The 26,694-nt window shown below is 39.6% G+C and overlaps 1 protein-coding gene across 2 annotated transcripts in view; it reads right to left on the bottom strand.

Moving 5' to 3' along the window:
• VMP1 (vacuole membrane protein 1) overlaps positions 1-26,694 on the bottom strand; it is a 66,778-nt gene that overhangs the window by 7,853 nt on the left and 32,231 nt on the right. For both annotated transcript variants that reach the window (XM_051635675.1, XM_051635676.1), the window contains 3 exons: positions 12,508-12,588; positions 8,388-8,504; positions 5,922-5,983 (listed from right to left, as the gene is read on the bottom strand). In XM_051635675.1, the coding sequence (XP_051491635.1) occupies positions 5,922-5,983; positions 8,388-8,504; positions 12,508-12,588 (260 nt within the window). The remainder of the gene's footprint in view (positions 1-5,921; positions 5,984-8,387; positions 8,505-12,507; positions 12,589-26,694) is intronic.

Raw genomic sequence — 26,694 nt, 5'->3', positions numbered from 1 at the left:
GTTTCTATGCCACTGGCCAATTAGCAAAGCTGATTGATTTGAGTTCCGTGTTCACTGTCTAAACAGGGCACCTTTCTTCCTGCAAGTTATCTGTACCTTCAATGGTTAATTTTTTTCCAGACAGTGATCTAAACAGGCTTAACGGTTAGTATTTTAATGAGCTGTCATTTCCTGTGCTGATAAAGATTCTCACAGTATTTAAACCATCCACTTCCCTGAGGCTTGGCCAATGCCAGGACCCTGCAGTGACTCAGTGGACCTGACTCAGCCCTGATGGATGATGCTGCAGCAAACCTGGACCCTGGCTCAGAGCCCTCACAGCAAAACCCGGGCTCCCCAGTCACTGAGGGAGGAACCTCAGCCTTCAGCTTCTGTCACTGCCACTTCAGCCTCAGAGCATTTGGTGGAGCTCAGATATGAGCTGCCCTCAGAGCTCTACAGCTGCAGAAAACAAGTCTGGTTCATGGTCACGATCAACGGAAACATTTTGGAGGTTAAAATTATGATCTCAAAGGTCTTTTCCAACCTAAACAATTCTGTGATTAAAAGGCTACTTGGCAGTTTCACTTGCTTTACCAGGTGAAGAAAAAAACTCCCTCATTTGAAGATTACTAAGCTAAACTTGTTACCTGGAGCTACGCTCTGATGCCCACGTTAACCAACCTGGCTGTAGAACATTTTCCTTGGGACATTCTGTTACGTTACAATCAATGCTTTCAAAAATAGGAATTGCAACATCTCTGAACTGCTGGTTCTTAACTCTGCTCAATATTGCTCTTTAAAATACAAATAGAAGTTCCCTTACAAAGATGTGGTTTTGTACCCAATTTAGGGGGAAAAAAAAAATTGCTTGTTTGGAGTTAAATCCTACACGCCTTTTGCAAATAAAGTTTTACAATTCTGTTGTGATCCACTGGAAGGTTTTCACCACCAAAGCTACTCAAGTTTCATCCATATCTGTGTCCCTTTCAAGGCACTAAAGCCTTTTTTGTGCAAAGCTGATCTATTGTGCACAGGGTGTATTAAGAGGGCAGAGTCCCACAGGTTTCTGCTACACCTGGGGGAGGAGACCCAGTGATTTATTGTACCCAGCAATGTCAGGTGTATTGGCAGAACCTTCCAGAAGCATTTCTCCCAGGAGATGCTGAAGTCCCTGCTCACTTATCCATGATCTCAGCCAGTTCAGGTTATTTTTGGTTGAATTTTTTTACAACAGGTGTTATTTTAAATACTGATTGGAGCCTATTTTTTAAAATATCCTTTAATGAAGACACCAGTTCAACAAGATATGGGCTTTCTGGCATACAAAGGTCCACCAAGTCAGAAGGTGGGACTGGCAGACTGAGCATTGTCTGCCCAGAGCAGAGCAACATGAAGCAGGGGAGATGAGGGGCAGAGGCCACACTATGGGGTCAAACCCTGCTGAAGCCCCCCCCTAAAAAAACAAGCAATCACATAGCACAATGTGCATCAAAAAAAGGGCTCTTCCCACCCCAGGACAACTGATTTCTTGTGCAGCCTTTTCTATCACTGTGGCTTCTTGTCTTACATCCTAAAGAAATAGCCTAAACCTATACTGTAAAGTTTGGTTTTTTTTTTTAAAATACAACCTGTAAGCAAACTTTCCAGTTACATCAGTCATCATTATTTCATTTGTACCTTTTTTGTGAAAGGAACATCACGCTCCTTACAAGAATTAACTGAGATTAAGTTGTGGAGCAAAGAATTACAGCATAGTAAATAGCAGCAAACTGGTTTGTCAAGGCACTGGTTCAAGTACCTGTTACCAAAAAACGTGCAATCATTCAAACTGGCCTGCACAGCTGGTGAGCAGGAAAATGTGTTCCACAGAAACCACCAGGTTAAGAAACCCTTCAGAAGCACTGATAGTTTGGGGTAGATTTTCAGAGTTTGGTGAATCACACTTTGCACTGCTAACATGTCTCACCCATAGAACAAGGTACCAACTAATGATCTTCTAGAAATCTGTGCAAATATGCAAATTTTTTTCACATGCCTTTCACTGGCTTCTATTTAAACTTCAAATTAGTCTACTGACTCACTTCATTAACTGAATAGATTAGCCCCTACTTCTCTTAAAATCAGCAAGGTCTTAATTACAGAGGCTGTGACAGTTACTCGAAGGGGAGGCACAACCACTGAGAAGTGCTGGTGTGACACACCAGGGTTACCATCCCCTTAGCAAAATGCAGCTGTGGCTCTTGCCACTGAAGTTCAGATGCTTCTGAGGTGAGGGCCAAGAGCCTTAGACTTAATGCTACACAGAATCATGGAATGGTTTGGGTTGGAAAGGATCTTAGAGATCATCTAGATTCAACCCCCTGCACGGGCAGGGACACCTCCCACCAGCCCAGGCTGCTCCAAGCCCCATCCAACCTGCCCTTCAACACTGCCAGGGATGGGGCAGCCACAGCTTCCCTGGGCAACCTGGGCCAGGGTCTCACCACACTCACACTAATTAATTTCTTCCTAATGTCCAACCTAAATCTCCCCTCTTCCAGTTTTAATCCATTACCCTTTGTCCTCTCACCACAAGCCCTTGTAAACAGCCCCTCCTCAGCTTTCCTGTAGTCCCTTCAGGCACTGGAAGGTGCTCTAAGGTCTCCCCAGAGCCTTCTCTTCTCCAGGCTGAACACCCCAACTCTCCCAGCCTAAACATGTTTATGAACTGTTTTTACATGTCTACTGAAGTTTTAAATTTATTAGCTCATTTTCATGAAAGATGAGAAGAACATACTGTATTAAAAAATAAAAAAATAGATTTTTTCCTCTCCTTTCTGAACATTCACCCAGAATCAATGGCAGTTTTGTGGATGGTGTGTGCTTTGAGAACTATTTCTTTAGTAGTTTTCTGGGAATTCTTAATCCACATTTGAAACTGCCACTTCAAAGAAAACATGATCGTGCTTAAAAGCAATAGGCTTAGTGTGACTTCATAAACAATCCTGCAGCTGCAGGTAAAAAAAAAAGAAAAAAAAGGAAATATTTAAGAGCCAAAAGAAAACCCACAACATACATGATAATTAAATACTTTCAGTGGGTTACATCTGGCCTAAATCAGCTTCCACAGGTTTTTATATGGATGGTCAGTGAGTTAAACTCCTCTTCAAGTGGCAGAATACAAGACAAAACTCTTCCATACCATCTTTCCTCACAAAAGCTTATGAATGTAATACAACTCTTCCAGCATTTTAGACAGCAACAATACAACTTTTAGCTATTAACTGGCAGAACAGGTTGATAATTACCAGCCAGTATCTTTGTAATCCTCTTCAGCTGTGATTTCCAGACTCATGCTACCTTCAGGTTCTCAAATCCATCCATGTCCCTCCCACCACGGTCTGTGCAGCACAGCTGCCCTTTGCTGCAGCCACCACCCATCTTTCTTACCTTTTTTTTTTTTTCCACACTAACTACCACCACTGTCTTCAAAATTATTTTATAAGCAGTATCTTAATTTCCTGCCACATTTTCTTTTCCTTATCTTTCTTTATTGAATTAAAATATGAAGTATTTTATAAGCCTTTGGTTATGGAGACCTAGACAAAATTGTAAAATCAAATTACCTCAAATTATATTAAATGAGCCTGGTGAGGGCAGGCTTAGTGTGAGATGCCAGGAGCATCCAGGAACAGAAGTAAACAACTTCTGAGCTATGGGCAAGGGCTGCAGGTGAATCATTTTTGCTTCTTGACTAAGACTCACATCGTTTTCGAGAAATTCTCCCTGGCTTATAAAATCAAATATTCTCAGACTTTATCTCATAACTTAATCTTCTGTCTAGATTGGAGTTAGCCTGTGTATTAATATGCTCATTACTCTAAAGTATTGTGCTTAAGACATTTCCTATTGTGTAAGAGCAATAACCCAGGCAAAAAAGGTCTTAAGTCATTGTGTCAGATAGAGTTTGATTAAAATAAAGTTACTGACCATTAAACAGAAGTATATTTTAATGTAATAATAAGGAATTTAATGCAAGCTATTGTTTAACATGTTTTATACTCCACTCTAAAAGAAATTGATGAGGTAATGCTAGCAGACAGCTTGAGAAAAGTCAAGGATACCGGGACATTCCAAAAATCTTACTGTCTCCCGAGGGCATTTTTAAACTCTGACATCAACCATCCAATAAAACCTGAATCCAGCAGAGGTCTTGTGAATGCATTCGAAGTAACTCGATGCAAAATTATCTCCAAGACAGATGAAGTAGGAAAAAACTACTAGTTTTGGCTCCAAGATTGGCAGGAAACCTTTGAGAATAAACTTGACCTAGTAGCAGTGCAGATCAAGAGTTAGCAGTAAATCATTCAGTGTCATTGATGTTAAGAAAAGCTGATGAATGATGGTGAAAAGTAGGCACTTTTCTCTCCCTTTTTTTAAAATAATGTTCAAAGCAACAAATTAATGTTGAAGTTTGTTACAAACCAGGCACCCAATCAGAAGATCAGGAAGCAATAAAGTCAGGATTTGTTTCATGAGTGCAATACCCTAGAATGTTTCTTCTGACACTCCTTTTTCTTTATGTAGCCTTGCTCCTTCAAGTTTACATATTTTAAAAGGAATTATTTCCAGACATTCCTCCCCTGAAACTGTTCCTGAGGAACGTGGCTTTTTTGGATTTTATGTGATAATAGTTATAACAGTTTGGACTGCAAAGTGTCAATTAATTTGCCACATAGAAGTGAAAGACCTTGGAAAAGTAGAAACACTTCAGAATTTATTTTACGGATCCGTATCAAGTATCTAAGTTTAAAGAAAAACAAAAGAAGAAGAAAACCCCAGAACATTGAAGGTTTTCTATTTAAATGTTAGAGACTCACATTTAAAACTTCAAACCTACATCCCTGACATTAATCTGATCATGAACTGAAAACAGGCAGCAGCTTTCCTCTCCAGAACACAATTGTTCCTTTAAACAACTAAGTATGATTTTTTTCACAAAATCCGTATGATTTGATCTAGTTTCCTACATTTAAATTAATTAAGTTGCACACTTGGTTTGAATTCAAGCAGTTTATGAAACTTCTGCTTTGTTAGAGAGGCATGCTTGTGATGTTTTTGCTGGATTTCCAGGCAGGAAATGTTAAAAGCCACAATGGATCTGAAAATTACAGAGTTTCATGACTGAACAGGTAGATATGAGGCAAAAATCTACCACTTCATCATCAGTTTCCAATTCCCATCCAAACCCAGTAAGGCAACATCTAAGTATGCTGGTTCAGTTGTGTCCTCCCCACTCCCCAGCTGTTGTTAGCTGAGTTTTTGCTGAGTTTTCCAGTTTTAAACTGGTATTTTAACTTAAAAAATAAAACAGGAATCGATTACTAAAGATCCAAAAAAATAAAAGACAAACTTTCTCAAAATAGGAGCAGTTTATCCATGAAAACTGTAATTTCTCCTATGAAAAACCCAATTTAATAAAATGGAGATGTAACACTATGGAGCTAATTTTTCATTCTGACACTTTACGAGAGATTTAATATTTTATATGCATAAGGTAGTTATGGAAGATGTTTATTGTCATTTTGGGATACTGCATAAATCACACCAGTTCTTTGTCCTAGGATCACACTGCAACATTGAAGAAAGTCCACAAAAAAGCAGCCTAATTGCAGCTCAAAGTGTAGTGAACTACAACTGGAAGAGCTACATCCCATTTCTGGGTGACAGTTCACCCTCACACTACACACTCAGGCCACCTGATCTTTGCAGCTACTACATTTCTTAAAGTACTTGAAGCCTTTGAGATGAGGAACGAAGTTGCAAAAAAGACCTAAATGATGTGTTGGCCAAAAATTGCACTTCGAAGCGAAGCCCAATTTTCAGCACAACTAATTTGACTCCTCCAGTATTTTTCCACTGAGTGAGTGAAGGTTTTAGAGTGTTAAAGAATTACTCACCCAATGAGGGACACCATCTGCTCCACTATATGTTTGCTGAATGTGATAATAACGAATAGTTTCTGTAGGAAGGAAAACATCAGTTAGAGAAACATTGGATCAAAAGGGAAGCAGAGACAATGGGGTACGACAGTTTATGTTCCTTTCCAACCAGGCAGCTTCTCCACCACTCACACACATAGTTCCTCCCTTCTCTTTTCTTTCAAGACACTTATTTTTCAATACTCTCTTCAAAAAAGAGGCAGACAAGTGGTTTACTTTATTATTCTATTTCCTCACAGATTTCATTTCTTGCAATGTTTTTGTAGCCTGTGTTACCAACCATTCGCATCCTCCCCAAAGTGAAATTCCCAGAAGCTCAAGGTCACTTTACTCCGTCAACAATGTTTTAATGGAAAAACAGTCATCACCATGCAGAGAAATTCACATCCCCTTGCACAAACATGCACTTAAAGATCACAGAAGTGAAAAATAATGCCATTTAGCCCCCTAGTTTCTGTGCTTCAGACAGAAACTTAACAAAAAATACTTAGTGAAGAGCAAAGTAAGAGGCAGTGAGTGGTACCTGCCTGTACAAAAACCTGAGATTGTCACTGTCTCCACTGCAACAGACTATTTGGAACAGAGTAATTTCAATAAAAGAAACTTCTGTAACACACAGCTTATTTTGCAGAAAAGCCAAATGTCCATAATTTTACTATTCTCTCTTCTAACACCAGTTAAAAATTTTCTTGAAGTACCTTTTGCTAATTCCACTTTTGTCCCGTTTGGCAGCTTGCTTGTTAGCAAAGAGTGAGCAAGACTGTGTGTAGATGTGCATACAGACACAAACAGTTCCCACAGTCTCCTCAAATCAATTTAAACATGATCTAACTAGAACTGCATTCACTGCTCTGGCAACAAGGGATGTGACTAGAACTACACAGACTGATTTTGTGGTCCGGAGGAAGAGGCCAGTTAAAAGCAGCTCCAGGATGGTCACTGCACCAGAGTCACTCGTTTCCTGTCTACAGAAAGATTTCATTAGAAGCCTTTTCCATGACTCTTACATTTCCCAAATTCCAGATGCAGCAAGATCACTACAAAAATCAAGGCTATTGCACAAGAGTGTGCTTGAAATCAAGCATTGCAGAGAAGAGAATTCTAATAGCTAAACATGTTACAAAACAAGATGATTTACTGACTGTACAAGACACTGGGAAATGTTTTTTCACTTATATTTGATCTGAGCGTGGAGAACTATAAATTACATAGCAAACATTCTCCTAGCTAAACAAGGCAAATAAAATAATAAAAGGAATATTACACAAATACTATTTAACTTATCTATGTTGCCAGCACAAATTCTAACAGCACACAGGTTAAAAAGCAGGAGGATTCAGGTAATAAAAAAAACAGTGTGGAGAAAAAGTTGTTCTATCACAATAAATGAGAAATAAAATTCTGTTTATTATTCTTTGTTTAAGGACTGTGCAAAGTAAAACAACCCTTTACAAAAAGATGGCAAGAAAAAAGAGTTGAAGATTGAAATCTTCTGTTCAGGGCAAAAAACAAGAAGATTTTAAAGCAGTTTGATGAGGTTAGTAGACAAGTCATTTTATACTAGTAATAACTTCTGCTATTTTAATGCAGTGACAAAAGATTTCCAAGCAAGTCAGCTATAGGCACTGCAGCAGCCCTATGGAGATGCTTAAAACCACCAAGCCCCAGCTGAATGGTTCCAATCATTACACACAGAGCCATGTGGCACATGACACAGCACTGACCACACTGCCACCAGTGGAGAACCTCCAGGGAATCAATGCTTCGTCTGTCACTGGACAAAAGACTCAACATTTTTGAGAGCAACTGGAGATCCTGATGGCCAAAGTCAGGACACCCAGGAAGGCTTGGAGTTAGCAGCAAAAAGTGGACACACTGTGAAATCAGGCTCTTTCAAAATAACACACACTCAGGGCACCAAAAATTGCTGAATATGCTTGAAAGCTATGGGCAGTATTTCCAGGTATCCCCTCAGACTGCTTTCTGCAGGGCCTGAAAGGAGTGGGGTTTTCTCTACACACTCAAGATAAAAGGAGCATTTAAAGGTGCCACTAAAGGGGTGAGGGCTAGCTGCACTGCTCTTTGAAATGAGTATTTGTTACCAAAAAGGCAAGATCATTATGAGCACGAAGTCCTTTCAGTCTGGTAAAACCTGTAGGTAAATAACTTGGCTAACCACCAATTTCCTGAGTGGTGTAGGCAGCGAACTCATTAGTTTGTAGCTATAAATTATTCAGTTGCTTAAGTATTGAGCCTAGCAGATCCTTTATTGTACATCCTTTGCACCAAATTAATTTCCATTACTTCAGGTCAGGAAGGGAGACTCCAGAATTCATTACGAAGTAACCCAGTGAAAGAGTAAAAGAAAAAAAATAAAACAAGTCTTCACTCCAGAGACCTAAGGGAGGTGTAGAATCTACTTGCCTGGATGTGCATTTTAATTACTGCTTTCCCAATCAAGGTTGCACCAAAGAAGGTCCAGAAGGGAACCAGAAAGTGTCCACATGTTATCCCGGCCAGGTCAAACAGAGGGTTTGGAATCTATGAAGTGCAAGGGAAAGAAGTTCATGAATTGCAGCACTTGCTTAGAGGAACAGGAACACGACAGGCTTGGAAACTTTGAAAAATGAACATTTCCCCCTTATTCAACTTGATCCAAAAGTCTCGTGTCTTAATACTTACAAAAATGTTAATGTCACACCACATAACTTAAGTCTCCGGGATTTAGCTAGACAATGTCCCAGACAATTCCATTCTCATGGTCCCTCCTTACCCCTGGATTTTAAAAAAGCTAACGAAAAGTTTTCCATGTGAAATGCACAGAAACCACAGCAAAGCCATTTTGACTGATTTATCAAATTTTCTCCCTGACAAGCTCATCACTCTTGGAAGCCAGTGTTCAAAATGATCCCCAGTGAATTCCATCTGAGAAAGTACATTAAAACCTGGCATTTATAGTCATATGTATCCAGTTTAGAAGCACTGATTACATTTTATTAAGCATATGCATTTCATTTAAAATTAAAACATTTCTTTTATTGTTGAACTGTTGGCTTGATGCTTGATATTGTGATGCTATCTGTAAAATATTTTTGAAATTAATCCAATAAAGTATCCAAATTCCAACCTTTCACACTTAGCATGCAGCACAAGGTCAGACTGTCTGAGCCAACACATGGGGGGGAGGGATGTGTTAACTCCCAGTAGCAGTGTGTTACTGGGCTAACATCCTGCAGTATTTGTGTTGTTTTCTTACACAAACAAACAAATAGATTGGTAAAGCCCATAAAAGACAGTAAGTTTGCAACTGACTGGAGACCTGAAATCTGTGAGAAAGCTTGTGAGGGTTCTACTTAGCAGTTACAGACCAGCAATCCAAATTTATGAGCACCCACAACACCACCTGCATAGGAAGAAATCTGAAACGGTCTCTAATCATGCCCCGAAACGGTCTCTAAACATGCTCCACTTCAACTAAAATGATTCTTTACCTCTGACAGCTGTCTCAGGCATCGGAGGCTAGTAAATTATTTACTTATACCACAGCCAGATAATTTTGCTCTTCTGAGCCAAGTCTGCTCTAGGTCTCAAGTATGTTCTTTGTTGGCTGGTTTGAGTGTTTTTCTAAGTTCACAGTATTTAATTACTGCATTTCTACCACCGTAGAGGGACCAACGTGCTTTGGGGTACGAGTAACTGTGACTATCACCAGCACATTCAACACATCCCAGTAAAAAAGTACTCTTCAAGGCCATGTTGGGGTATATTAGCAGGCCAAGGAGGCTTTCTCTTTGTTTTTAAAAAAACACACACACCAAGTACTGGCAGTTGCCAAAGAAGCCCACAAAGACAGAAGGGCAAATTCTCACAAGTCACAGCGAGGATCTTCCAGGGCTAATTCTTGCTCTGTGCCTTCCCCACTGCTGCCTATACATAGGAATTCAGGTCCAGACAATAATATGCCTGTCTTACTGCTACTAGACAACATTATGTGCAGGTGACTTCACTGGTTAAACTTGCAAAGATTTAAATTCAATCTGATTGTGGTTTTATGTAGCATTTAGGAACCACTGAGTGACAGAAAACAACCTGCAGTGAGGACAGAACTTACCACTTCACAAGCAAGTTCTCTAATCATAAAAGATACACCCAACTAAAATACTGTTTAAAATCCAAGAGGAAGTGGGGCAAGTAAAGGAGACACCTTCTAGCATATGCAGAAGCAGCAACAAGCAAGAGAAGTCCTGAAGCTGGTGGGAGAACACATGGGATCTGCCTTCCTCACCACCAGAGGCTACAAAAACGTACAGCTGTGAATCTCTGTGCTTTTTCAATGCTTCTGCCTTGTTCATCTTCCCCCCTTTGACTGCTGCTCTGCAGTGAACACATTTACAAATCATCCTCAAGTGGATTAATGATTCCTCATCCCTTCCCCAAACCAGGGCAACCTACATAGGCAAAAGGAAGCAGGAGCTCAGAGCACGCTCAAGAACAGCAAGTAGGTAAGAAGTTAAGCAAATGTTTAAGTATTACTAAGCAGGAACTACCAAGAGTTTACACATCACCTCTGATGTTTACCAACTCCTTCCTCATGTTCTCCATTTATCCACATTTCACCATGCCCAGCCAACTTCAGTAACTCATCCCTGCCACCTACAAGCTGCTGTTACCATTACACAGACAGACAGAACAGCCTGTGCAGAGATGTCTCACAAGATGGTGACCAGAGAACAGTGAGTCAGAGGCAGTGAAGGAGCAGACTGAGAGCTTACTGGATGGAAAGATTTAAAGAACAGCTTGTAACCTATGTCTCTACTCTAAACATTAAGACAGTTCAAAAGATTAGTAAACAGAAGTCTTATGCCAGCAACTATAATCAGATTAATTCTTTCCAGCTCACACAGGTTACTTACATTTGAGCTCAGTTAGCATTGTCATCTCTACAATTTAGGAAACAGAGATGCTAGGCAAGTGTGGGATTAATACCTCAGCAGCTGAGCAGCTGGCTTATGGCTGTGGTTATTCCAGCAGAATGGGATCAGAGGGGACCCACGCTTCCCTGTAATCACATTTCTGTGCATTGCATCCCACGTTTTGTGTGGGCTGGAAGAATAAGGCACACCATTCCATCAGCTTCATTTAGCTCCCAGAGAGAGATACAGACCTCAAAAGGTTCAGTATTTTTCTACGCCAAAGGAGCAGTGTTATCCTGCTTCAAACACTCAAATAGCATCAGTGGAGAAGCTCATCTCACCTCTTGCTCAAAGGAAGAAGAAAGTTTGCAGTTTCTATAGCCGTGACTCTGAAACTGGCTTCCTCACTCTGCTCTCTCTGGCTCCCAGAGACCCCAAGGCATCTCCAGAGCAAACTAGGAGAATCACTATGAATGAATATCCTAATCTGGATTTATACAGGTAGTTCTCCACTCTTCAACCTGTGTATAACTTTGAAGAGGTCAAGCACTGTAAGCTATACTATACGAACATCTGAAGAAACTCCAATATGGTTTCAGCAGAATCTATAGGAAATCATACAGCTCTTGCTGTATCTTGCCAGCTAATAATCTGGGCTGGGAAAGTCCCAACAGAATAACTGTTACATGTTTTGGCATATGACCTGATCTGCCAAATATCCACTAACCCAGAGTAGTGAGCAGCAGTGCACGTATGCCTCTGTCAGAGGAGATGTGGCCTCAACAGCAAATGCAGGGAGCATCCCTCCTCTGACACAGAAACATGGAAACTTCATGAAGTTTAAGAAAGTCTTAGTTCAGTCTCTTGTCTCTCTCCCTTCCTGCAACAAGCCTTTTGCTTCTTGAATGAACTGACCTGTTTTTATCAGGTTTCCTCACACTGTGCTCAAAAATATAATAAATTGCTTTATCTTTTGGGAAAAAACATCCCTTGCTGCACTGTTCTTTCCTGGTGGACTCTGGAGCCCTCATCACAGGAAAGACATGGAGCTGCTGGAAAGGGTCCAGGAAGGGTCACAAAGATGATCTGAGGGCTGGAGCACCTCTGCTCTGGAAATAGGCTGAGGGAGTTGGGGCTGCTCAGCCTGGTGAAGAGAAGGCTCCAGGGAGACCTTAGAGCACCTTCCAGTGCCTGAAGGGGCTCCAGGAAAGGTGGGGAGGGGCTTTTCACCAGAGAGGGCAGTGATAGGACAAAGGGTAATGGTTTTAAACTGAAAAAGGGGAGATTTAGGTTAGACATCAGGAAGAAAGTCTTCACCAGGAAGGCAGTATGGCACTGGAACAGGTTGCCCAGGGAGGTTGTGGAAACTCCATCCCTGGAAGTGTTCAAGGCCAGGTTGGATGAGGCTTTGAGCAGCCTGGTCTAGTGGAGATGTCCCTGCTCATAGCAGGGAGGTTGAAACCTGATGGTCCTTAAGGTCCTTTCCAACCTTCACCACTCTATGATAAAAAGGAAACAGACCTATTCCAAACTCATTACCTTCCAAGGAGAACACAAAAATTAATTCAAATGCAATACATCCCACCTGCAACTTGTGATTATAAACCCCTCTGTTAATGAAATGAACTTACTGAAGCACAGGCCAAAATGCCAAAGAATCCAACCTTCTGCACCAGATTCTGGACAGCCAGTTTAGCCCGGGAAGCAAAATCCTGCAAACAAGAAAACCAAGTATTAGTGAGGCAAAACCCCACATGAACATACCTCAGGATGTCCATGATTCCAATATCCTCTGTGCTTCGGGATTTCCTAGCAATTGGGAGATTTTTTAAAATGGTTTAGAGGGAAGAAGAGAGAAATTCACAGTGGGAAAGTCTGACCTCCCACATGTACCCAGTCTTGTTTTTCAAACCCTGCACTAAGTTCACACTACTATGGAAACAGGTTTTCTAGTCTTTATTTCCCCATGTCTTTGAAATGCCAGTGCTGTTTATACCTTATTCCTTAATCAAGCAGAGGGAATTAATTCCTTCAATGCCATCTACAGTATTAAAAACTCAAAACACAAAGACAGAATATAATAATCCCCTTATATCCTTAGATACTTTATTTCAAACCCAGGATCTTAATCAAAACAGCTCATTCCAAACACTCTCAACAGATTTGTAAAGTTCATTAAATCCATAGAGTTGAATCTAAAATGCTTCAAAAGCAACAAAGGTGACAGACCATGGAGCTGTTCTTTACAAAGCCATGTTAAAAATGTGCTGCCCACCTTTATTTTGTGATCACAGCTTTCAAACATCCTCCTGGCAAACTCAGGAGCCTCAAGGTGTTTACCAAACACACAGTAAACAGTTTAAAAAGCAAAAATAAAGATTTGCACAGCAGTTTATTTGAATGTGAGAAGTGAATTTACATGAGAATAAAATTAATTTTGAAGGAAAACTGTCCAAGAAGTTAAAAGCAGGCTCAGTGTTACCTCTTTAAGCTTGGCAACAGTAGAGACAGAAAACTGAGGAACTTTGGTAATAGCAAACTTCTAAAAGTAATCACTAATTTTATTTAAAAAAAAATCCTACAAATAAGGAATAAAAAGCTGATTTTCCAGTTGCAATACAATATTCACTGAGTTATGTTTTGTAGAAAACTATCAGATCCATTTCAGATGGCAATTGCTTTAATCTATAATTAAAGCTTCTCTACTGAAGTGTGGAATTTAGAATAGAATTATTTATTGATTAAAGCAACCACAAGATAATGCACAAAAACGAAATTCATGCAATTTTAACTTTGTTACAATTCTGTTGAAACCTTCAATGCTATACACCAATGCAAGTAAATTCCTTGACACTGTTCTTGCATATTATCTGAATTCTGAACTGACATAACCTTCTATGCCAGATTTAAAAAATATAAATATATCAATGATAAGGCCATTTGCTATATTTTTATACCCCTTTTTCAAGTAGCATTTTTTCTCCATTACAGTTCTTTAAAAACAGTGAACAAATTCTCAAATTAAAAAACCCCAGTTCTTCCTGACATCACAAGAATTCTATTTGTTATAATTTATATTTGAAAAAATCATCCAAATTAAAACAAATACTTCAACTTAAAGAAAAATGCCAACTTAATGAGATTTCCTACATCTTGCAGTGGGACATTTTTAACCACAGGCGAATATAAAAATCCTTTTAGAATATTCTATAAGGGGTGAACTTGCTAACTTTAACCAGGAGTAACACCTTGGGATTGTGAATGTTTTATTGCAAAATGAAATAGATGAAATATTCACTCTGTGCTGAAAATTTGTTCCTGATGTTTTTTTCTTAGTGAACTTTGAAGATACACACAGTATAAGCACGAGTGATTCAAATCTGTTCCCAGTGAGGCTGATACCAAACACTTAAACTTACATTAGTAGAAGCTGGTTCAGAACATGCCCCTGTGACAAGGAAAGTAAATTTTTACGTTTGTTTTTTTTTTTTGGCTAAAAGAGTGTATTTTGACACAAATCATTATACAAAACGTGACAATTTACCAGTGAACCAAGTCTAAAAATCTTGAAACATCCTGGGCAGTTCCTTCTCAAAGTAAAATCCCCTCATCATTATTTCCAAGGTAGTAAACAAAGGAAATAAAAAGGTAATAATGCTTACTAAGAGGGGTCAGCACCAAGCACACATTCAGCCCCTGTGAGGATTTAGGCTATGAACTGAAAAGGATGAGACTCTCCTGCAGATCCCACAGCTAACCAAGGAAATAAAACACAGCACACTGAGGAGACAACAGGTATTCTAACCCCTTCCCCAAAGACAGAAGCAGAAAAAGGGTCTTCAAAATTTCTCTCCAAATTCATTAAAAAGTGTGCTAAAGCAGGACAGCAACAACAGCCTGTGTTCTCTGGAAAGGTGAACTGAAAGAGTAGGAATTTCACAAGCTGCCTCCCCCCCGTGCTCTACAACAAAGTTGAATCTGACCATATTTTCAGTTCCTCTTTTGTTCACCATTTCACAATGCTCATGGGGTTAGAACAAGATTTTCACTTTTATAAGCCCATAAAGATTTCCCCCACCCCCCCCCCCCAGCTCCAAAAATCTCATTGTAAAGTATGTTTAAAATAAAACACAACAACTCAATTATCCAAATAGGTCCATGATATATTTCAGTGGAAGTTGTTCCTCTTCTAATTTTAACATATTTACTCATTATCTTAGACATTAATACACTGATGTATTAATTTTCACAGCTGAAATTGGAAACAAACTCTCCAGCAAGTCACCTATAAACTAATGTTTGCAGCAGAGCTGCTTTAATAAAATATATTATTATAATTATATATAGATTAATTGTATTAACTTAGTGTAAGCACCATTTTTCATAAAATTGCATAAAAATAAACAGTTTCCCTCACCCACATTTCTAGACTGCTCCAAAATTCAAGGCTGACTTAAAACTGTTTTTTTCCCTCCAGCTAAAAACACATTTTTTGTTATAAAACCAATTATGAAAGTGTTGAAAAAAGTGTAAGTTTGTGTCTCAAAAAATACCCCAACAAGCATTGGGGCAATTTTTATCACCTAATTAATTAATAACTTTTTAGAAAATAAAGATATTACTCAGATTGTTTCTTCTTTAAGTTTGTTTTTTTTACATTCATTGTTTATTAAACATACTGCATGGAAAGCACAGCTTTAGTTGTAACAATTTCAGCCTAGAACTCCTAATTCATCTTCCTTTTTCAAACTATCTGAGTAAGCCAAAAGAGATAAATTAAGAATTTGCCCCCCTATTTTCTAGGATCTCATGTAATGATAGCTACAAATAATTTGCATGGTAATACACACCTCAGACTTGCAACAAAACTACATATTTCCAGTCTCAACATTTACTCTCATGAAAACAAGTTCAGCAACAGTTCTGTTTGGTTGCTTCCTTAAATTTCATTTGTCAAATCTTTGCAATAATAATAAAAAAACCTTAAAAGTTTCATTTCTCAGAGAATACAATCCCCAGTTTCACAACTTCTACCTATTTCACAACAGAATGGGCTGTTGGTTTGGTTTTTTTTGTTATTAAGCCTGCACGGGGAACAATCTTCTCTACTCTTTTAAGCATGTGAAATAAAAGCAAAACAACTTTCACAACCCACTGCTTTAATTAAGAAAAAAATAAGAAAAAAAGACATAAAAGTTTAGCTACTTACAGGCAAAACATTTTCCCCCAAAATTAAAGTATCTAGACAGGACTCGACTCTCAGTTAATGTGATTCATTCTCCATAACATTTCAGGATACTTTAGCTCACTATGTCCCTTTCAAAGATGATTTGTTTTTTTGGTTTGGAAATAGATTTCCTGTGACTGCTACAATACAGGCAAAGGAAGGTTAAATGATTAAACATTACTTCATTGGGTTAATCATCGGATCTCAAGAACTGGAATGGAAAGAAGAGGCATAAAAAGGTCAGTGGTGAAATCCTGATTCACAAGTCTCAGCTGGCGGCTCGAGGAAGTTTGTTTCCTATCTGCCCTCAGTAAAATGTTACATTTTATTGATACCAGCATTTTATTACATGTTGCAACAGAAACAAAACAAAAAAGCAACAAACAACTACCCTCCCAAACCTCCAAGGATAGTAAAAAAAAATTACGTGTTTTGCTGCTAAGTGAGATTTACCACTGTGTTCCTCCTTTAAATCTGCATTATGGTACAGCTTTAAGTATAACTCAACATGAATCAATTGTCCCTACAAAGATGCCCTCCTTCTTGAAAGAGTGGATGGACAATGTTATCTTACAAGGCTTCATCCCATCCCTCTGTTTTATTTTGTTTCCATTTATAATTTAAATCTCTATTTCTTCTTTGTCCCTTCATCGTGAAGTAAGTTGCACAAGCTCTTCTGGGTGTAAGCAAGGAACATTTCACTGTATTTAGCTAACAAGCTCAAGAAAAAAGGATTTAAAAAAACCCTCATTTTTATTCTCTTCCTTCTGCAACACTGATTTATTATCAGAAAACAGATCAGTCACAGTTTACTGTTCACACTGAAATTGTGATGTCTCTTTTTTATTAATCTCTAAAACCAGAAATTGTTGATGGAACCCCACGAGTAACTAGCTGCTGGTTACCAAGGAACTGTGAATAGTCAGGATTGGATTGAAACCCACAGCCCTTGCAGAAACAACCCATAAGGCTTCCACAGAAGATGCCTTCTTGAGGGCCTGCACAGATGGGCCTACAGCATTAATAGTTTATAGAAATAAAGAGTTTATTTCCAACACAAAGTTGCCATCAGTTTTTAGGAGCATGAAGAAAGCTGTGACTCCTTGTCACAAACCAGTTCTCTTTGTTCCTCGCAGCAGAGATGATAGTTGTCTCTCTCAAAGACATGTTCCAGAGTCTGAATTATTTGAGGCCCAAAAAACCCTTTTTTTCTATCACAAATTTTTTTTTTTTCTACTGTAAATATGTCAAGCACTTTACAACTATATTGGTAATACTGGTATAGTGGTGGGTACAGCAGGAGGAGGAAGGCCAGTAAAGAAAGAAAGGAATATGTACATGAGACTAAATTAATTCAATCAAATGTTGGTAGTGGGTGGACTTGCTACTAGTGAGGAAAGATGAGGCCTTAATGCAGGATTGGGGGGAGGTCAGTGGTGCCAGTATGGAAATCGCTCAAGCAGGGTATTAATTAGCAAGCAGCCTTAAGCCTTAAGAAGTTCAAAACAGATTTCTGGAAGAGCGAGGTTTGTTGCTCTAATAAAAACCCCAGAATCATCAATGAACATTAAAGAAATGCAAAGAGAGATCTGAAATGTGCAGCACCTCTGTGGTCCTCTGCAAACAAGGAGAATACTAAAGTTGCTGAAGAGACAGGGGTTGGTCCTACTGCCAAGCAGACTCCCCTGATGAGACTGTTGAGCTTGCATGTGAGGAAGAAGTGGACAATCCTTCAAGACTGGAGTATAATTTGTATTATTTTTGTAATATTTTCTTACTGGGAACAAAGTATAGTTACTGAAATAATAATGTGAAGAGAAGCTTTTCCAAAGATTGCAGATGATGGATGAAGCTACCGTCTAAGATTATTAAAGTTATACATTCCTTAACATTTAAAATGTTGCCTACAAAGTCAGTGCTCCTTTTAATGTAAAAATCTGAGTTATGTTAAAAATGAGCTGCACAATATTTTGTTTCTTCTGGCTTTCTATTACAACACAATGGAATCAAACACAACTTATGGGAGAATGACCACTTGTGGTTAGGCAATGAATTCTAGAATTTCAGAGGACTGGGAAGAATTATTAACTCATTGAAATAACACATTAACTGCAGAAGAGCAGTTTTAACAAGTGGGACAGCTACCTACAGGCTGAGAGGTCACCACATACACCCATGCTAAGAAAGCAGTAGGTCAGCGACAACGTTTAATGATCAACATGATAACCTGGAATTAAGATGAGAAGAACAGAGATCAAGATAGAGTTGATAGTCACTGCTAATCACCACAAATAGTTCATTACTCAGTGACCAACAAAACCACTTCATATCTCTCCTGCAAGATATCAAAGGTAGCAGACCTTATGAGTAAGGTTCCACTAAGTTACAAGCAGGAATATTTTGACAGAGGTTCATGGTGGTGCTGATCTCCCCTGATGCAATGAGTCTGAACATCTCAATGCCTTTGGAAAGGGCTGTGGGCCTGGATCTCTGTTCTAGCTTTCTCAAAAATACTTCCAGCTTAATGCAAATAAGGGGCAAATTAAAGGGGGAATTTCCATCTTGATGCCTGGAGAGAAGAGGGTGTGAGAGGTAAGGTTTAAACTTAATTATCACACAGAATTCCGGGAACGGCCCTGACTTGGAAACTGGGCTGTCAAAAGACACAATTAAAAAAGGTTATCAAGGATTACTGGAAGCAGCTAAGGGAATGTGGCAGATTTAAGGAAGCACTGAATTTTGAGAAAATAAAGGTATTTACATATGATAGGAACAGGACAGACACTCCAAATTAAGAAGAGTGTCACAAATCCTAAGCTTGGGAAGGAAATAAATTTCACTTCATGAGAAGACTGGGTTTTCTGGAAAAGGAACAGGTTAATCATATGGGAAAGAGAAAAATACATCCATGGTGAAGATGAAAACACGGTTTTAGAAAGTATGATATTAAGAATGAACAGCAATGAAACAGGACACTGGACTTCACGGGCTTCACCTAAGCACTGTGAAAAGACAAGGGAAGTAGCTACAAAATCTCACCAAACAGACCACGTCAGAGAGATGAGGACTTAAAAGCTTGTAAAACTTCAACCCATTATTCAGAATATATGTAGGAGAGGATGAGCACAGAGTAGATACTATATACAAATCCCAAGTCAACAAGAAATCAAATATACATGTGAATTCTTCCAGTAGCCTTTCTTAGAACAAGGATACTGAATACAGAGTGAGGGAATGCAGAGATTTCTTTTTGCATCTGTTTGGTTTTGATTTCTTGAGGTTGTTGCATGTTAAGGGATGATGCTGCAATCCACAAAGATAATCAGAAAGACACTCATCTGTGGGACCTTGTAAACCTAGACACATGAGTAACTACAATTAGTTCTTGTGCCAGAAAAACCAAAGCTTTTCCATAGAAAATACAGTCAAAACTATTGTCCTCATAATCAGATTTTAAAACTGCTGTTAGAAAAGACAGACATAAGAAGCCACAGACAGAGCAGAGCAGTGTGCAGAGACAAACCCTTTAAGTCGCATGGGAGCAGAGCACACCAGAGCGAGGTGCTCATTCCAACAGATTGCTTTTCCTTTCCATGTCATCTAAATTTAACCTGCCTTGGAGTAAAAGTGTGAAACTTCTGAGCAATTAGTACAAAGGTGTATAAGATCTCCCTTTGACAGGAGCAGGATGGAACCAGCTCTGGATTAAACACACTATTAGCATTAGGAACACCTTGGTATTTTTTAAATTTCATTAACCAACTGTATTAGGGTAAGTTTATTTCCCTCATTTCTCCCTCTTCCCAAGACCTTGGGGGAAGAACCAGCAAATGCTTCTTCATAATAAGCTCTCAGGAGCTTTAGGTTCAAGATTTCAGACTGTTACAAACCAACACCATGCTGAAGTTTGAAACTGATACACCAAGATGAACACGTTTCCTGGAGCTGAAGGAGTTAGCAGGCACCTCCAAGTTAGTGCCAGCATTTTCCACAAGTGGAACGGAAGCTCTCAGACTTCTACATAAAAAGTCCTTTTGCTCCACACTGTAATAAAGAAATTTTGTAAAGAATAAGACACAATTAAAGGAAACAGTCTGAAGGAAGAGGAAGGAGCATGTCCTTTCAGTCTTATCAGATCTGTCCTATAGAGCAGTAGCCCTTTTAACCACATCCCCTGCCACCCCTGTGCTCTAACTCCTCAGCCCAGGTCTGCGCAGCAGCATGAAGCAACGTGTCCCCTCTGACACTTTGCAATCTTATAGTGGTGCACAAAAGCATGAAATAAAAATTAATTATTTCTTTGCTTGCTAAAGAACTACTTCCTCTTCACACCTTGTAGGAGATCTGACAGCGAGTAGATCCCAAAATCTATTTCATGGAAGAGAGTTGTCAGTTTGACACCTCAGGGAAGCACCAAGGTTGTTCAGTCAGTCCAGTGTTAGAAGAGATTACCCAGAGAGGTTGTGTAGCCTCCAGTTTTGAAGGGTTTCAAGACCAGACTTGACAATGCCCTGAGGAACTTGAGCTGATCTCATGGATGACACTGCTCTGACCAAAAGGTTGGGCCTGAAACTGCTTCAAGTCCCTTTCAAGATGAATTTACCAGCGATTCCACAACGAGATACTAGCAGCCACCTACGGAGAGAATAATGAAGCAGAAGAACAACCTATCACTCTGGTTCCCACACATCAGCCATTGACCTCCCAGCCTTTGCTTCTGCAGTTGAAAGGGGACACTGGCATTGCCTCCACCAACATGTGGCTGCCTAAAATACCTCTGCAGCTGCACAGTGAGTGCTCATTTACCTTAAAGCTCTAACTGCAGTTAGTTATTGTGACCACAGGTCTGCCAATCTAGTCCTAGTGGTGACAAGCAATCCAGGATGCTGTCAAATATTTCATCCATTAGAAATATCAAGCCTGATTTCTGAGGGGGGGATTTAAGATCCAGATACTGTGAGAAAGGGCTCATGATTGCTGGAATTAAGAAAGTTATTGCTTTGTTTCACCACCATCATCAAGAAATGAAACAGTTTTTGATAACCAGACAAACACATTGACCTTTTCAATCTCTGACAAAGCAGAGCCAAAATCACCAGCACTGAAAAAAATGACACTGCTCCTCCACACAGTAGAAATCAGAAAGAAAACCCATGCACAGAAAAAAACCCAAAGACTTGTAGAATAGAAGTGAGCAATTTCTTACACAGCTGACAAATCCTTTTGCACACACAACAGTTCCTCCTCAGCCTTGCCAGCAGATGTGCAATGCTGAGCATACCTCTAGCTTGTTCTCCCTGGGAAGGAGCAGAGGTTCCCAGACAGCTCAGAGAAGTGGTCTGCATACCAGACTCTTGTACAACATAGATATTTAAACAGTGTCTGGAGCAGGATGGAAAAAAAAGGTAGCCTTTTTCTTGATTGTGATACCACAATTAATTTTTATCAGCTATTGAAGGCTGTCCCTGAAAAAAATATTTTTGAAGCAGCTGATTTGACCCAAATTTTTTATCACTTACTGGTCTTTCTGAAAACACTGACAAGTGAAATATCAAATATTTAGGACCAAACTGCTCCTTTAGAAACTTGTGTTGCCCATCCCTGATGCACACAGAGCACACAAAGTCAATGCCAGAGTTCAACTGCTTCTCCACAACTACAGTGTAAATGCAGCTTGCAGGATACCCAGTAAATTTGGTGACATTCTTTCTGAAAAGGTTAATTTCTGTTGTAAAGTGAGAGACTCATTACTGAAAAAAATTGTCTGAGCTAACATCCAAATATTGAATGAAAACACTGCACAGCAATCCAGATTCCTTCACTGGCTCCATCATTTCTTGTTTCTGCAGTTACACACTATCTGTTACAATGACAGGGCTGAGTAAAGGAATTTTAAGGGAACAGACATTATCACAAAGACCTGCTCAAAGAAGACTGTGAAGAAGTCATCTCTAGATGACCATTAGCACAGGCAAAGTAATGCTCATTGCTGTTTTTTCCTTATCTGTAAGCAGGTGTGCAAATGAATAGAACAATGCAGGCACAAGTCTGCCCCATTCTCCTGCCAGTGTCCCAAGAACTCCAGCGAGGAGGTGGCTTACACATTTGTTATTCACAGCTCCTTTGTCTGCCCTCTGCCTGTGTTAACTCTTTGCTACCTCTTTTCTTAGGAAGTCCCCTTATTTAAAGCTTTCAACGACTCATTCCAACACTTATTTAAATTCAGCAGTTTTGAGGAACAATTTAAAACCAAGCTGTTACTTTATATATCATCTGTGAAAAAAACCCTCACACTTCACTAGTAGTTCACTGCCAGTCTTCCATCTCACTCTCAAGCTGCCCCATTCATAGCAAGTTTCTAAAACAAAGCTTCAAGGTTTGATGAGTTTTGAATTTCCATTTAATTATGGGCCATGATAAAAGAGACAAGATCCCTCCCCTCCCTATAGCAACAAACTCAGGGGTCAAACTTCAGGAAGGTGGTGTGTGAAGACAAGCCTCCTGGTGGCCACCCTTCAGGCACCCAAGACCAAACCCCTGCAAACTCCTTGTACAGCACAATTAATAGAGAGGAAGCTGATGAGGCAAGGGGGTGACTGGAAGACTGGGCAGGAGAAATTATTAATGGAATTTGACGTTGGGTGTAAACAAGTCATTTCTGGCAAAGCAATAAAAAGAAAGAAGTCAAGGTTTTCCAGTTATTGTATGTGACTGTATCACTTCCATTTTTATGGTAACTGCTTTATAAAACCTGCCTGTGGTCTGCTTTAACTTCTTTTTTTGTTGTAACAAAAGCTCTTAAAACCTTTTGATCAAACAAGCCAGCAGGCAGGCAATCCTTTTCAAAAAAGCAGGAACTTACCAGATACTAGCTGTTACCTTAACCATGGGAGAGCTCCATTTTTAATTTGGCCATCTTCTTTTACACTGCTAATTAAGTAACATTTTGCTTATTAGCTGAACCTAATCATTCCATTTGAATTAAGTCACAGTGTCATGTCAGAACACAGTGCTGGGCTCTCCAAGCAACCATGGCTGGGTGTGGTAGGGTGCTTTGTTCTGCAAAGAGCAACCCCACATGAAGAGGTGGAAAAGCAATCCAGCTCAAGGCACCAGGCCTTTCAGAAATGCTGGGTTTAACATGTGCCTAACTGTCGCTATCACCAAAGTTCATCAGTTTAACTCCTTGTGGACAAGAAGCTGACTCTGGGAGCAGGAAGTCGCTGGGTGGAACTCCTGACGCAATGCAAACCAAAGCAGTTGCAGCTTAGTTTAATACAAACCCTCTTGAGTCCACGTTGACAAATTCTTTAACAAGCCCTGTGGTTACAGGGAAGCTGGTTTCAGTCTGAGTCACTCCTGTTCAAACAGTTTACTGGAAATGGAGGGGAGGGGGAATTTTCAGAGAAGTCATGTGATGGCCAGACAAACCACAACCAGTAAAGGTTCAGAGGAGTCAAAAACAGGTCCCAGCAACAACTGACACTCAGTGTGCAGATGGCACTCAATCATTTACAAACCAGTCCTGCTGCATCTCAGCATTTCAATGGATTTAACCCTTCTCCCAAGTTTGTATTCTTCCCAAGGCAGGACACAATTTGGAAAGTAAACAAACAGCAGTGGCTGATAGTAACACAGGCAACTAGAAAATATTTTTACATGGAAATTTGGCTGCGGCAACACTGCACAGAAGCAAAGCCTGATGTGTAAATCATTAGTTCTTAAAAATATGCCACTTAATGAATCCAAACACTCACAGTCATTAAGGGTTAGATATACAGCAAAGATATTAGCACTTTCTCCTCTCAGCAAGGAGTACCATGATACAGCAAGGGCCCACGCATTACGTGTTATCACTAAATACCTTGAGGGAACCTGGCATTAAAAGCTTCATTTTCACCAGAAACCTCCCTCAGCTTTAAGTGTTTCAACATGACAGAGAACAGATGAGAACACTAAACAATCAGCAACTGTTAACTGGAAAGAGAGAGTCCCTGCACACGTGTGTGTAGACACGAAACTGCACAGACTGTGCTTGTGCTGTATCATTACCAATGTGCTGCCCCAGCACTAAGCAGCAGATTTGCTTCCTCTAATTGAGAGGTTGGTTTGAATGGCTAAAAGAAGAGCTGTGATGAAAAAAAATAATCCACTTTGCTCTGAAATTTGCCTGGATTAGAGTTACCAGCATCCAGATACCATTTCACACATTCCTAATTTTTAAATACTGCCTTAAGTACGAACAGCTCAGGCAGAGCTGCTCTGTTCCTGTGACATGCTGGGCTCTGCATGCTGGGGAGGTCGGAGAGAAAAAGAGTCCTGCTTGGAACCACACTCCTTCTCCAGGGCAAAACGGCTCAGTTACAAGAGCAGCCACGAGGAGCTCTGACACTCCCTTTATGTAACTGCAACTAAGCGCCCTGGCGTGCACACAGGGACACAGAGAAAGGAGAAGTAAGTGTTCCTTAAAAATTAGGGGCTTTTTCTGAGCTATGCTTCTTGGTACTACTATGCTGATACAAGGCAGACTTAGACATAGTCTGCAGGCTAATGAGGTTTTTCAAAACCTAGCTCAAGGAGGCAGGTCACTTAGCTCTGACATTTATGACCAAAAATTCATCAATAGACTCTTTACAGCAATTAGTATTTTGCTCTGTGTAAGCTTGAACAGGGCACTAAACCTTTATGCTGCTTAATCCTTTTAAGTTCCTTTTTTTGGTTGCTTTTTAAAGTGCCAAGCTTGCAAGCACATTCCCCCTCACAGATCCTTCAGGCTGGATGTTATTTTCATGGTCTATTCTCACCATAGAAGATCCTCATCTGTTCTCAAAATTACCATTGTTTTTGAGAAACAGCAGCAACAAGCTTTCTAAACAAAAGACATGCAGGCAGAAACTTCAAGCCATTTGGCTTTGCCTTGTAGGCATACAGCAGCTCAGCAGAAGTAGAGGGGGAAGCTATTCTTCAAAATCTAACACACCAGTTTTTCATGCCTTGCAAAAAGGCAGGATGAAGGGAGAGACCTTTACACTGAAAGAAAGCTCCTGTCATCTGACGTCAAATATTTGCTCTGGTCTCCATGGCATGAGACACTTGTCACATCCCCCGTGGTTCCTTTAGCATAAGGCTTCAGCTTGTGAGAGTGGAAGAAGCTGATGTAGGTAATTAAAACTGTTATTGAGCAATTTAAAAATAGACATCATAACTGCTCGTGAATAGCAATTAGAGAACAAATAGTGATAAGCTGTACTGAAGATGGGGATTTACTCAAGGTCGTAGGAAAAGGCAGGCCTGTCTCCCACAGACATCGAGCAACAACATGACTGAAGCCAAAAGCAAAAAGGAAGTCATCTTAGCAAATGGAAAAAACTGAACTGTCAGTTTTATGAGCACAATACAATTTAATCGGATTGTCGAAGCCTCATGTTAAAAGAGTTTTATAGAAACCAAACCACAAGTGGAGTTTTAAAAGATTCTTTTTTCCTGGCCATCCATCCACGAAACAACACGCTTCAATCCAAATTTGATTGCCAAGAAATTAAAATCAAAAGTACTGGTAAATAACACCATCATTTTTCTTAATGAATTACACAAGGCCACTGGTTCACTGAGGGCAGTCAGTACAGCAAGCTGCATTTTGGCCTGTCCTAACAAAATGCTCTCTAGCAAAAACTTTTCTTCCCAAGAATCTTACAGCATGTTCTGGAAACCAACTCTGGCTGCTCCCACCACTGTACATGCATATTATTTGCTGGGAGAGTTTCAGTAAACACAGATAGCATTTCAGCTCTCCCAACACGTATTCAACTGGTTTTGTTTGTTTTTTTGCCACAACTTGATTTTTAGACAACTAGGGATTACTTTGCAAAGCAAAGACTGATGCTAGAGTAAAGAAGAAAGCAGATTTCCCCCCCCCCCAACCACAAGAAATAGAAAAAATTATTGTTCAGAACACCAGAAGAACTCTTTGGAACTTTCTAGTAGGGGAAGGCTCTCAGGAAACAAAGGGTTTACTGTTAGAATTACTAGATTACACACAGTATTTCCAGACAAACCACTGTCTTTCATGGAAAAGCTTCCTCCATTTTTTGAAGGAGTAAAAAAAAGTAAAAGTATATATTTATATTGAGAAATTACCCTGGAAGAACAATTTAAAGACTGCAGTGCATGGTAAATAGCATCTGCTGGTTTTTTAATAGCAGTCTCATGACTTGTTTCAACTTTGTGGCAGACAAAACAGGGTAAGAAGGAAAAATACAGAAGAGAAATTCAGTGGCAAGTTTGAGGAAAAAATGTTTAATTTCTTCTAAAACACTATTAATAACTTATGAACAGCATGCAAACTCTTGACCTGAATGAAAAATTATCTACAATATCATCTGATTGATGTGCAGCATAAGTTGCAAACTATGCTGTAACACTAGCAGTATTTAAGCCATCAAGAAAATAAATGATAAGAGCAACAAAAAGGGATTCAGAGCAGTTTGGTTGCATTTTCACATCAGCAAAAATATGTTTCCTCAGGCTGATGAATGGGTCATGCACTGGCCCCTGAGGGTGTTAGTGGCAAGACAGGCAAATCTCATCTGCA

The sequence above is a fragment of the Apus apus genome, chromosome 18 (assembly GCF_020740795.1).
Source record: "Apus apus isolate bApuApu2 chromosome 18, bApuApu2.pri.cur, whole genome shotgun sequence".
Taxonomy (NCBI): Eukaryota; Metazoa; Chordata; class Aves; order Apodiformes; family Apodidae; genus Apus; species Apus apus.
This window is presented reverse-complemented; position numbering and strand designations above follow the sequence as displayed.